Source organism: Cryptomeria japonica, chromosome 4 (assembly GCF_030272615.1).
Source record: "Cryptomeria japonica chromosome 4, Sugi_1.0, whole genome shotgun sequence".
Taxonomy (NCBI): Eukaryota; Viridiplantae; Streptophyta; class Pinopsida; order Cupressales; family Cupressaceae; genus Cryptomeria; species Cryptomeria japonica.
Window position 1 is genome coordinate 642,510,055 of NC_081408.1, and position 13,579 is coordinate 642,523,633.

At 37.0% G+C, this 13,579-nt stretch overlaps 1 protein-coding gene across 2 annotated transcripts in view; it reads right to left on the reverse strand.

The window, feature by feature from the left end:
* The window catches only part of LOC131047685 (SAC3 family protein A), a 79,864-nt gene that overhangs the window by 42,110 nt on the left and 24,175 nt on the right, over positions 1-13,579 (reverse strand). For both annotated transcript variants that reach the window (XM_057981481.2, XM_057981482.2), the window contains exons 6-8: positions 4,718-4,892; positions 3,982-4,485; positions 3,687-3,827 (exon numbers count right to left, since the gene is read on the reverse strand). In XM_057981481.2, coding sequence (XP_057837464.2) covers positions 3,687-3,827; positions 3,982-4,485; positions 4,718-4,892 — 820 coding nt within the window. The remainder of the gene's footprint in view (positions 1-3,686; positions 3,828-3,981; positions 4,486-4,717; positions 4,893-13,579) is intronic.

The following is a 13,579-nucleotide window of genomic DNA, read 5'->3' on the forward strand; positions in this document are numbered from 1 at the left end:
TGTATTGGCATATCTTGTTTGAAGTAATGAGATTTCTTAGAGACCTAAAATAAAATTTACTGATAATACTTAACTGCATCTAGCAACCATGAGGGTCAATTTTAAAACTGACCCTCGGTGAAGATTCCCAAGGTAAAGTAAAGGCAATTCATTATTGAGATTATTCTATTAAAATAACAAAATGCTAAAAATTTGATGTGTTTAAGAGGAAGAAAAGGTTTGGAGGTTTGGAATTTCAAAACAAGTTAGTTTTGGTTTGGAAAAATCTAAATATTCAAAATCGCATTTTGACTTCACTAAAAAAATTAAAAATACAAATAAATTGGTGTATAGGAATTTATTTTGATAAACTTTTGTTTTAAATGCTCTTAGCTTTAAACTTTTTTCCGTTTTTAAATTATATTAATGTAAAAAATATACCCAGGTTTGGTTGGATAGAACATTGTCCAGGATTAGTCAGACCAAGTACTTATAATGTTCATTACATTGACAATGACAATAGAGATGAATATAGATAAGAAAATACAACTAAAAAGTTTAAGTGGATTTAATTTACTTTCAATACCATAAGCCATATTGCAACTGAATCTGTACTTGGGATAATATCAGATGATAACAAGCACCTGCATGCTTGGATCCTTGGACAAATTAACAGTCCAATTGTTGACAAACAATTTTCGTAACAGTTCAAGAATTGCAAAGATTTCCTGCAAGTAACCTGACACAAATTTTGGCTCACCTCAACCTCCCTTATGTTTTGGATGTCTTGCTTTGGCATGAACTTCTGTCTGCCACACCATGTGCATTGTGACAAATCTTGTTAAGCACAATGCTTCCATGAATATATACTTTAGATATGAGCAGATCATGTATTGTATTGTGTTGATGGAGACACGGCGGAAAAGAGAGTTGGGTGTCTCTCTCACATAGTGTATCTGGCCCCATGTAAGGGGAGGATTTAAATTTGCACCATACCCAAATAGACACGAGATCATTCATAAAAGAGATACGCTAGCTGCCACTGTCACACAACAATCCTTGCATACATATCTACAAGTTCTGAGTAATAGTCTTTTATGACTTTATAAATTATATCAAATCAGACATCTAAGATCCAGCTAAATCAGAAAGCAAGTCTGTGGCTTGAAAAACAAGAAGGAAAGGTCGCAGATTCTATTAGTCATTATTATGATGTTTTATCAAGATTCGACAACGTAATTTTTGAGTTGAACTCATTTACCCAAATTTCATGAGTACTAGTTCACAAGAACCCATATCTTATGAGAATGTATTCTCCAATTAGCACTTATTACATCTAAGTGATGCTCACCGAGTGGAGCATCAGGACTTCACAAGAGCACTCATTGAGATGCTCATAGGGGTGAAGCATCAACAGCACTCCTTGCATCTAGGTGATGTTCACAAGGGTGAAGCATCATCCATCTCTCATGAGCATGAATGGTCCATTTACTCACCAAGATGAAGCATCAAGACTTACTGCAACCATAAATGCTCACATGTGCAAAGCATCAAGGCTTCCATCATTAAACAAATTCATTGAATAAAGAGTCGAGAAGAGTTGGGGAAAGGCACACCTCCTACTTATAGTTGAAACTTGAACCTACAATATGCCTTTGGGGTTGTACCTACTACTCTCTTGCTCACTCAAGTTGGTCATGCCGGTTTTGGGTTTTTTGGAATTGATGGGCCCAAAAGGACTTAGCCTATTCACCTTATATCACTCAAACTTGGGAAATTGTTTGCCAAGGAAGAGATGGAGGGGGAGAAACATGCTTGAAATGTGAGAAGCCATAGTCAACTTGTTTTCACATTAATAAGCACAATCAATTGATGCCAAGGAGATCAGGCATTGCTGTGATTCAATCAGTCATAACAAGGGATCAAACATATATCTACCCAAGTGAAGCATGTATCCAAACAAGGAATATCCTTCAATGTCGAAAGAGTGGCTTTTCACTAGCATATGACCATTCCACCATGGCATGACCCTAACCTATGGATCTCTTCCTTAATTAAAACAATTAATGCATTTCTTGTAAGTGCTATCACTAGAGACTAAGAAGTAACAAAAAGAACCTATGTTTGTGGTTTTGTCATAACAACAATGGTACTCTAAGCTGTACACCCCAAGACTATGTATTTGTATCCTCTCCTAAACAAACTATTTATCCCTTTCATAAGCTACTATTTTACTAGACCAATCTTCCCTACACAAAAGATAGATTGCCACTACTTCCATCCATTATGACCATCATGAAAGAAGGTACACAATACATGACTCAACACTACATTTCTATATGAATCAATTGTGGATTATATGAGAGTTGTGACAAGCTAGCTAGGCCAATAGAGATTAACCAAAAGTGTGATGCCCAATAAAAGCCCTGATGCAAATTGAGTTTATCTATAAAAAGGTGGCCTTCTTGAAAATCACAACATAAAGTAGCTTCCTTTGAAGTCCCTAGAGTGGACCTTGTGTTGTGATACCACAAGTCGTATCTCACTTTTCACACACCCCTACTATAGTTCTATCATTACTTTTTTTCATCTGATTCCATCATTAAATGTAAGGGTTGCAATAGGTTATAAGAAGTCCCAATGCTTTGCTCATGTGAGCATCACCTAAACGTAATGAATGCTAAGTCAAACATTCATGTTCCCAAGAAGTCACAATGCTTCACCCTTGTGAGCATCACTTACATGCAATGAATGCTAAGTGGACCATTCATGCTCATGAGAGATAGGTTCACCTCCAAGAAGTCTTGATGCTTCACCCCTATGAGCATCACCTAGATGCAATGAGTGCTAAGTAGACCATTCATTCTCATGAGAGATGGTTTCATGTGAACCACTACTCATGAAATATGGGTCGATTAAATGGACTCAAAGTTACATAGTTGAATCATGATTAAACATCATATGATTTGATATGTTGCAAAAACACCACCTAATTGTAAATGAAAATGATATCAAGCCAATGCTGCACAAGAGAGAGTTGTTTGAAATAACTCTAATCAAAGGGAAATATGTAGAGAGGTGACCATCCAGTTTGAGTATACCACAATCTACCATACAAATATGATTTACAATTGCATATGTTGAAAATTATGAACGAATATGGTACTTCTTTTGGTTGTCCTCATTCCTCGCCTACTTCATTCCCACACCCACACTATGAACACAAGGCATTGAAGCACCAAAACTTAAAAGATAACACAATATAATCAGCTACAAACCAAAATTCAAAATACATCAACATCATTACTGCCTAATGCATTTTCAGAAACAAAGGTAATTTGCAGATGCAAACTGAACAGCAACATGCAGATCAAATCAAGATAGAGCAAAGATTTGGGACAGACCCTGGGGGTAATCCCTCTATCTTGCTTGCAACATCCATGCCCTAAAACGTTTTGACAGAAAATGAAAATAGCCTCTTAGACAGTCAATGTTAAATAAACTGGAAACAAAAATCCATTTATGGGGTGATTTTCATCCTAAGAGTTACCAGCTGAGTACACAATATCACAGATGTTCATAGACATTTCTCTAGTCTAATTACCATGTTATCAATCAAAAGCATTGAAGCTAAAACTAAGGAATACCATTAATTTGCAGCATGCTATATCTAGCATAAAGAATTTGAATACAAGTCTCATACTGACCCTTGCTGTAAATTCATTTCTAATACGCTGTACTGTAAGATCTTGACGAATTGACTTCAACTGATCACATTTATATAAATAGTTCTTTGTTGAACTTTGCACCATGGCCAAAGCTTCTTGCAACACTTCTTCAGGTCTCACCTGTAAGGAATAGAGTATAACCAACATAAGTAATTAGTATAATATAATGAAACTAAACACCTAAAATGGACATCCTTGGCTGCAAAACTGTTAGAAAACAGGAAATTTAATATAAAAAGACAAAAACTGATGCAACTCAAAAAGAGGCTATTACAGTGTTTGGATCAGGTGCAGACGTAAGCCGCAAATAGCGTTTCTCTATCTCTTGGCATGTCCCCTTTACTGTTAATGAATCCCAGTCAATGTCTTCCACTGCTCTTCCACCAGCATCTCCATAGTTTCTTGCCAGCAGTAAAGCACTTGCAGTTCTTGCAGCACTTACAGCTCCACTCACAGTAATTCCAGGCTGTCTACTTGTAATGTTGCTCCCATTTCCCTTATCGAAGCGTCTACTCCTACTTTCTCTCCGTTTTTCTTCTTCTAGCGTATCAGCCAACTCTCTAGAACCAAAACAATGCCCTCCTTGTCCAGCCTCCTCTTCATTATCACTGAGATTATCCCCACATCCACCAGCAGCTTGATCAACCACTTTCCGTGCCTTCTTTGATGGCCTCATAGGCATTTTGCTTGAATCAAACTGCTCCTGCAGTTGTAATTGCTTGGACTTGTTCCACACTCCATTCATAGTATTCCATTTGGCTAGGGATGTTTGCATCATCTGTGCCATGCAATATCATTTAATCTAATCTACTAGGAAAGCAATAAAATTAAACATAATCTTTATGAATAAATGTGTACAAAGATGACCAGTGTGCATACAATTCATTAAAATTGCAAAGAATCCCATCTGTAAGGAGAATATTCTTCACAACAGTAAAAGCCATGGAAATGAAAATGGTCATGCTATCTCAGAAATTCTATACAACACCAACATGATAAAAAGAAATTACCTTACTCTGGCCCTCTTTCAATACGTCCTCCTTGATAAACTCATGATTTACAGCCAGAACATGTTTCTTCTCTAGTTTCTCTTCAACAACAGGCTCCCATCGGCTCTTGAAACGCTTTCCATGGCTGTTTTCAGATTTTTGCAATGAACCTACCGTCAAAGAGCACTGCATATTTCTGACACATGCCAAGAGTTACAATCAGAAATCAAGAGTCTAAAGACAAAATGAAGTGTTTAAGAGAGTTCTATAAGTGGTCCAAAGTCTTCTAGTTATAAAATTCAAAAGATAAACTAATCTTATCCTTACTTGTTTTAAAAATTCATTAACTCAAAACATCATTCCAGCTTCAACCACAACCTCAATCAGGAGATATGAGAATGCAGAAGGCATAAATTGTGTATACAGAAATCCAGATATTTCACTGTCAATTTCAAGCAAATGAAATTTGAAAAATGTGTCCTAAGGATTAAGCACTATACCACGTAACATTTTTGTGACACCCAATATAATCCATGTCAACTACTAATTTTTAGTATAGAAAAGTGTAAAGAAAGAGAAATTATTAACATTTTGGACAATCGTTTCCACCCAATTAACAATGTTAGTCCAGGAAATACAAGTAAGAAAATACAAGGCTGCACATTTAAAAGTTGCTAGCAACCTAAATGTTCAAAAAAATTTACAATCTTATATTTCGCAGCTTAACAATGACTTGATCCCCTTACAGCAACAGATAAAAAAAAGAGTACACGAGGAAACCAAAAGGAGCTTCGCAAAAAGTACCATAAGAAATGGACAGAGACAGACAGATAAGAAACATGAATTTTTATTCACTGTAAATGGTATGCAAGACCTCAGAAATTTTTCTACATCATTACAAATTTTACAGATGCTTTCATTAAATGTAGGTGGTTGAGATATTAAACTGCAATTTTCCAGTGAGAATGTTTTTTTCATAGTCAGTATTTTCCTTTCCGTAATCAGGTAAACCCTATTTCATTTAAACAGTAATAACTCATAATTGGAAAAGTAATTCAATAAAAAGTTATGGGTTGAGTTTATCCATTCATAGGATCAATGGCAATACATATATAATGAATCAAAGGGTAATAATGTCTTCTCTACTTGTATTTTTTAAGCAAGTCATGGATTAGAACTCTTATAAATTGGTGAAACATGCTTAAAAGAGTAGTTCAGAGAGACAAAACCTTGTAAGGTTCTGACCAGTGCTATGAATCACTCCTGTGAACCACCTCTTAATGTACTGTGGGCATATACTTGGATTGCTTATTAAAAACAATAACTTGTAATTATACAACAAATATGTCATCACTAAACACACAGAATCCACTAGAGATAAATCTATGTCTTGGAAAGTAAAGTTGTAGTTGTACCAGTTAAAAATTACATTATGTCAATAGATAAAAATTAAATGTACAGAGAAAGTTTCAAATTTATGACTCTTGCTGATCGATCCTGTCAACACAAAATTTTGTGACATTGACTAATATCAAGAAGGCAGCTACCTGCAAAGATACGATTTTGTAAAAGAAATTGTTGGTGATAAGACTAGGCCAATTATTAGCAAATGTGAACACCAGCCAATAGCTGCACTGTAATATGTTGGAACAGAGCAATTTAATGGCACACAAGATCAATACATAGTGACTTGATGAGATATGTTCCTTATTAAATTGTATTCTGCTTTTACTTCCTATAGGCATAAAGGTTAGTGCCATGTGGAAAGTAAGATCTATATTTAGAATTTACAAACCATTTAGTACAACTAAGCAAAGGTGAAGCAACTGGTTGTCTATCCATTCTGGTGATGTGTACAGCGCCTTGACTAGGCACAATTAGCAAAAGTGAACACCAGACAATAGTGGCACAGTAATATGTCAAAACAGAACAATATAATGGCATGCAGGGCCAATATATAGACTTAGTGAGATATATTCCTAGTAAGTCAAACCAGGCATTCACTTACAATAGGCATGAAGATTAGTGCCATTTGAAGCTTGAGTCTGGGACTCGGAGAGTCCTGGGGGGAGCCTTGGACGTGTACTCCCCAGAACTCTTCCGGACTCACCTCGGGAGTCAATGGCAACTGGACTCGGGAGTCTGGAGAGTCCTTAGAGGGTCCTCAAACTACGGTCTATGTCATATCAAAGAAATATGATAGGCTACCATAAATTCAAGCAAAGGGAAACTAAGTGTGCAAGGGTTCTGTACTTCAAAACACCAAAGAACCAGATTTAATGAAAGTGAATGGAGAGAAAATCAGCCATTGGAGCTTATTCACTCAAGATTTGTGTGGTTCTACATCCAAGACAAGCACAAGTATACAAATAACAGATTACATTTATTGATGTTTTTACTAGATACATATGGATTTTTTTTTCAGAATAAGAGCGATGCAGTCGAAGCATTCATGACATTTAAGGCTATCGTAGAAAAAGAAAGAGAAAGATATATAAAGTGTTAAAGAACATATAGAAACAATGAATTTTGTTCAAAATAATTTAATGAATTTTGTGCACGGAATAGAATCAAGAGAATTAAAAGCACCATATACACTGGAGCAAAATGGAGTGACATAAAGAAAGAACATATGTTGCAAGCAAAGAGTATGGACCATATGTTCTGGACATTCTACGAAGCTTGATATGGGAGAAAGCCCATAGTAGCACATTTTATAGTGTTTGGTTGCTTAACTTATGTTCACATAGATGATGAGATACGTCATAAATTGGATGCAAAAAGTAACTCATGATTATTTACACTAAACAAGTTTTATTCCCCTCAAGATAGGGAAAGCAGTATATTACCAGATACTATATTTGTTGAAGTCTATGCAAATCATTTTAGGAAAGGAAAAGAAATGGTAAGTAATGAAATAGCTTGGGATCAAAAAGAAAAAGCTAAAAATCTTTACATGGGAATGCCTCAAACTCCCATCCCAATCCCATGAGGCGTTTGGGGACGGGGGGATGTTAGGGGACATCCCGTAGCTGTTCCCCAGAATCTGAGGAAATCCAGAAGCGTCCTGGAACGTGTCCCCAAAATCAGAGACGGCAGGAAAAATGTAGGGGATGCCTAGCCATCCCCAAGGCGATTGGGAACGTCTCAAAAATACCCTGACCCAAGGACAGCTAGGCATCCCCTACAAAAAAGCAAATTTTTATTATGTTAAAAAAAAATAGTTCATAACAATTAAAAATGGACTGTTGAATCTATCATGACAGTTAACAGCGATTAAATTTTTTCATGACAGCAGTGGCAGCAATGACTGTAGTATAACACCAATAAATATATCAGGATTCAAATTCATAGTTGATGATATAAATTATATAACAATTAACACTAACAGCAATAATTTGGATTTCTTATTACATTGTTCAAAAAAATTATGAATTTCAAAATTCTTGATATGGTATTCAAAGGTGTATTTGTCATAGTATGAGAAGTACAAAAAAAAATTCTTTTCGGAATGTGGTTGGCATGCAGACTCCTACAGACATCATCCAACATTCATTGTCATGCTATATCATTGTTCCACAGAGTTTACGCAGGGACGCAGGGACAGGGACAGCAGCAGGGGGTTAGCACAAATACATATAGTACTCAAAAAATTAGCTATAAAAAGATGTGTAAGAATAAGGATAAGAACTGTACATGAAACTTCGCCACACTATGTAAAGTTTACACTAATAAACATTAAAAACATGAAAACGATTGCATTGAAAATTTGAAATTTGAACATTAACAATGGTGGGCAGAGCTTTGGAACTTTGGGGGCAAAGTGCAAACCAAGAATAAGTATAAGGATTGAAAATGAAACTTTGGTATACTACGTGAAATTTAAAGTTTTTAACTAATAAACAAAAAAAACATGGAAATGATGGCATAAAAAATAGGAATGGTGGGTGGAGGTTTGGGGTCAAGGGGCAGTGCCCCTTGAAGGGGTCTTGATTGTGGCTTTGACTATGAATATGCAGAGATTTGCAACAAGGGATATGCATACTGCCCCTTGCAGGGGTCTTGATTGTGGCTTTGACTATGAATATGCAGAGATTTGCAACAAGGGATATGCATTACGTAGAGTTTTTTTATCATGATTCATCGTTGCCCTACTACTTGCTTAGACTTATAGTTTGATGGGAGTTTGGGGAGCTACACAAAAACAAGATTGAGGGTAGCACCCCTACACGGGTCTGGGGGTTGGAGTGAGAGACATTGAGAGATAGGTCTAGATCTTGGGGGATAGAGAAGATGGTAAGATAAAGAAAGGTAGAGAGAGGGGATAGAGGAAGAGTGATAGGGAGAGAGATAGGTCTAAAGTTCGTGGGAGATAAAGAGAGTGGGATAGAGAGAGTGATAGAATGCTGATAGAAGCTTGTTGATTACTGAAATTTGACTAGGTCTGAAAATTTATAAATCTTCTAAAACCTAGAATCTACATTATAACTCCTAGACATCTTAAACCACTCTAGAACATCCCGCCAATATATACATGAAATATAACTCAAAGTGCTTTCCTTTCTTAAACTTATATGTTATAATTCATGTATATATTTTGATGAAGAGAATGAGACTAACTTGAAGACAGGGATGCCATTTTCACAAAATTTTCACAATATTTTGCTTGAGGACCTATTATAAGAAGTAATTGGTAAAAACTTAATTGTATTTACAAATGATCAAAAAGATCATTATATAGAATTACAACAACAATGTTTCTAAAAAGAAACAATCGTAAAATAGAAAGAAACTAAAATTACAATATTTACATAATTGACCATTAAATAATAATAAATAATATTATTATAATACCCTCTCTTAATGGTCAATTTGTCAACAACAACAAGCTGCCCCCTGAATTTAGCAAACTTATCTGGGCTGAGAGACTTGGTAAGAATGTCTGCAGTCTGATCCGCAGTTGGAACATAGTGCAACTGAACTGAGTCGTCTTCAACAAGCTTCTGAATAAAATGGCAATGAGTTTCCACATGCTTGGTTCTTTCAGGGAAGATGGGATTCTTGGCAAGTTTGAGAACTCCTTGATTATCACAGAACAAGGGAGTCGGACCTGCTTGAAATATTTGCAGATCCGCAAGCATCCGGCGAAGCCAAACTGCCTCACAAGCTGCCTTAACTGCTCCTCGATTCTCTACTTCTGTTGAGGAGAGAGCCATTGTCTGCTGCTTTTTACTAGTCCATGTGACTGCACTAGATCCCAAACTAAACACATACCTAGAGGTTGATTTCGTGTCATCAACTGAACTTCCCAATCTGAATCTGTAAAACCACTGAGTCTAGGATCGTGACTCCCAATGTAAAGAAGTCCATAGTTAGAAGTGCCCTTCACATAACACAACACACACTTCGCTGCTACCCAATGATCAGCCTTGGGGTCTGTCATGAAGCGTGAAATGTAGCGCATTGCAAAACTAAAATCGGGTCTAGTGGAGGTGAGATAGATGAAACTACCCACTAGTTGCTTGAACATTGTTTCATCTACAGGAGGAGAATCAAACTTGGCTGACAAGTTCAGTCATGTCTCCATAGGCATGGAAGCAGGTTTACAATCTTGCATTCGAAACTTGTCAAGCAAGTTCCTGGCATACTTAGACTGAGAAATAAAAATGCTATCATCAATCTGCCAAACCTCAACACCAAAAAAATAATGGAGAAGCCCCAAATCCGTCATATCCAAAACCTTGCCCAGGTCTTGTTTGATTTCTGCAATCAAATGGGCTGAACTGTCAATAATGATCAAGTCATCCACATAGACAACAAGAAAGAGAACATCATCACCAGAGTGCTTGATATACAAATTACTAGATTACTATCAAAAGGGCAACGCTGAAAACCATGAGCAACTAAGTACTGATCAATCTTGATATACCATGCTCAAGGAGCATGTTTGAGTCCATAGAGTGCTTTCATGAGTCTACATACTTGATGTTCTTTGCCAACAACCTTGAAACCAGGAGGTTGCATCATGTAGACTTCTTCCTGCAACTCACCGTTGAGAAAGGCACTCGTAACATCCATCTAATAGACTTTCCATCCAAACTGAGCTGCAATAGCAAGAAGAAGACAAATGGTACTCATCTTGGCAATAGGAGCAAAAGTCTCCTCATAATCAATGCCCTCCAACTGTGTGAATCCTCAAGCAACCAATCTGGTCTTGTATTTATCTAAGGTACCATCTGCATGATACTTGACCTTATATACCCATTTGCAGCTAATGGGCTTCTTCCGTAGAGGAAGATCAGAGAGAACCCAGGTGTTGTTTTTCAGAAGACTCTGGAATTTTGCGTCCATTGCATGTTCCCACTCTGGAATCCCTTTTGCCTCTGCATATGTCTAAGGCTCATAAATACTATGAATGTTGGCCATGAGAGCAAAATTTACTGTATACCTGTTGTTTGCTCTTGTTCCTGGACGATCTACCCTCACTGAGCTAATCAAGACAAAGATCATTGATGGTCTTAGCCCACCATTTAGGCTGGAGAGTAGAAGAACCAACATCAAATGCAAGAGGAATAACTGGAACTGGAGGTAGAACGGGAGGTGGAACAGGTACAGGTGGAAGATTAGCATCATCCAGAGGAAATTCAGGCAATGCATCATCAAATTCAAAATCTGCATCATCCCTCCCATCAGGCGAACCAAATGGAAGACGGACATCTCACCCTTAGACGAGGAAAGCTAAAACGGTCATCGTTCTTCATCAAAGACAACATCTCGACTGAAGATAAGACGATCAGTGTCTACATCAATCATGGCATCTCACCCTTGTTTTGTGACAACCAAAGGGTGCTAAAACTTGCCAAGAATCCAATCTTTAACAAGCGAACGGATGTAGAACTCCATTGTCACTTCATACAACAGCTTGTTGAAGATGGATCCATGTTGTTGCAAGTTCCAACTGAAGATCAATCTCTAAGCCCAAACAAGTTTGTGAAATTTAGGGGGCAACTTGGTGTAGTTAGTGTTAGTGTTGGAAATAAGCCACACCCGGACCGACGATGGACTGGTCCAAGAGGGGCCAGTAGCTCAATGGTAGAGCACTCCAACAGCATATGAAAGGTCCTAGGTTCGAGTCCTAGCTGGTCCATGTCTCAACATGGTATCAGAGCCAGGTCTAGGCTAGGAGCCCCAAGCACACGAGAGGTGTGGCTTAAGGGGGGGTGTTGGTGTTGGAAATAAGCCACACCCAGACCGACGATGGATTGGTCCAAGAGGGGCCAGTAGCTCAATGGTAGAGCACTCCAGCAGCGTAGGAAAGATCCTAGGTTCGAGTCCTAGCTGGTCCATGTCTCAACAGTTAGTAGAATGACCATTAAGGGAGGATATTAAAGTAATATTGTTAATATTTAGCATATAATGGTCATTTATGTATTTAAGTTAGTTTAGTTAGTTTTAGAAACTTTCTATTCTAGCTTTCGTTCATGATGGTTTCTATTTTAGAAACATCATTTGCAATTGTTTATTTAAGGAGCTTTCATCTCCTTTGCAATCCATTCAATCAATTGCCATTTCAAATATGGGGAAATCATTTTGCAATGATTCAATACCATGATTGTAAGCTAATGAGTATTCCATTTCCAATTGGTGCTAAACTTGTTTAGATATGTGTTCTAAATATAATGATGTTTTTGATGTAAAGTTTAACATGCCTTATGCTAATGTTGTTGGTAGTTTGATGTATGCAATGATTGGCACAAGACCAACTACTACCCAAGCAATGAGAATTTTGAGCATGTCTAACCTTGGTAGAAAGCAATAGATTTTCATAAAGAGGGTACATAGATATTTGTGTTATCATGGTACTAATGAGGTAAACAAGTCATTGGACATACAAGGATTTGTTTATGTAGGCTACATAGGTGACTTGGATACTCAAAGTCCATTTAATGACTATGTTTTCTCTCTATTTGGAGGTACAGAGAGTTGGTTGAGTAAAAGGCAGCCCACGATTGCTTTGTCCACTACAAAAGCAAAGTATATTGCTGCTGCACATGCCTCTAAGGAGGCAATTTGATAACAAAGACAAAGTATAGGTATTCATGTTGATTGCAAGATTATTCAAATCAGATATATCAAAATGCTATTTGTTTGACCAAAATTCCTATGCATCATGCTCGAACTAAGCATGTTGATTTACAATTCACTTTGTGCAAGAAACAGTTGAGAATGATAAGATCTTGTTAGAGAAGGTTGACACTCTAGATAATATTGCAAAATTTGCTTATGAAATCAATAACCATGTATAGGTTCTCTTAATGCAAGAGAGCCATGGGCCTTAATACTTGTGCTTAATTGTTTTTTATTTTACATATGGATGCATTTGCAAAGTATAATGTTAAGTGGGAGAATGGCAGAAAAAACGTGCCATACCTTGCAATCATTTATTCACGTGTCTCCAACACTATTTGAAAGGGAACAGGCTAATCTCCACATAAAATGGCACTGAAAGAAAAAATTTAAAAATCCCCAGACGTGCAAAACATGACGATGTTTTGTGCAATTTTTTGCATTTTTTACAGCAATGGGGATCTTCATGCTGAAAATTTCGTCCAAATCCGTTGTGTTTTGCACATTTTGAAAATCGTACGGAATGCCATTTTATGTGGAGATTAGTCGCTTCCATTTGAAAGTGTCCTTGGACATGTAGGGCAATTAGAAATTAATTTATAATTTAAGTTTCTTGAAAATCTTGACATTAGTTATTATATGCATTCATGAAATGGAACTGATAAAGGTGTTTACAAGCCTATATTTTGCAGACCTCTCAGCTTGGGCATGAGAATTGAGTAGTGGAGCATCTTAAAAAATTTTGGTGGATCCCAT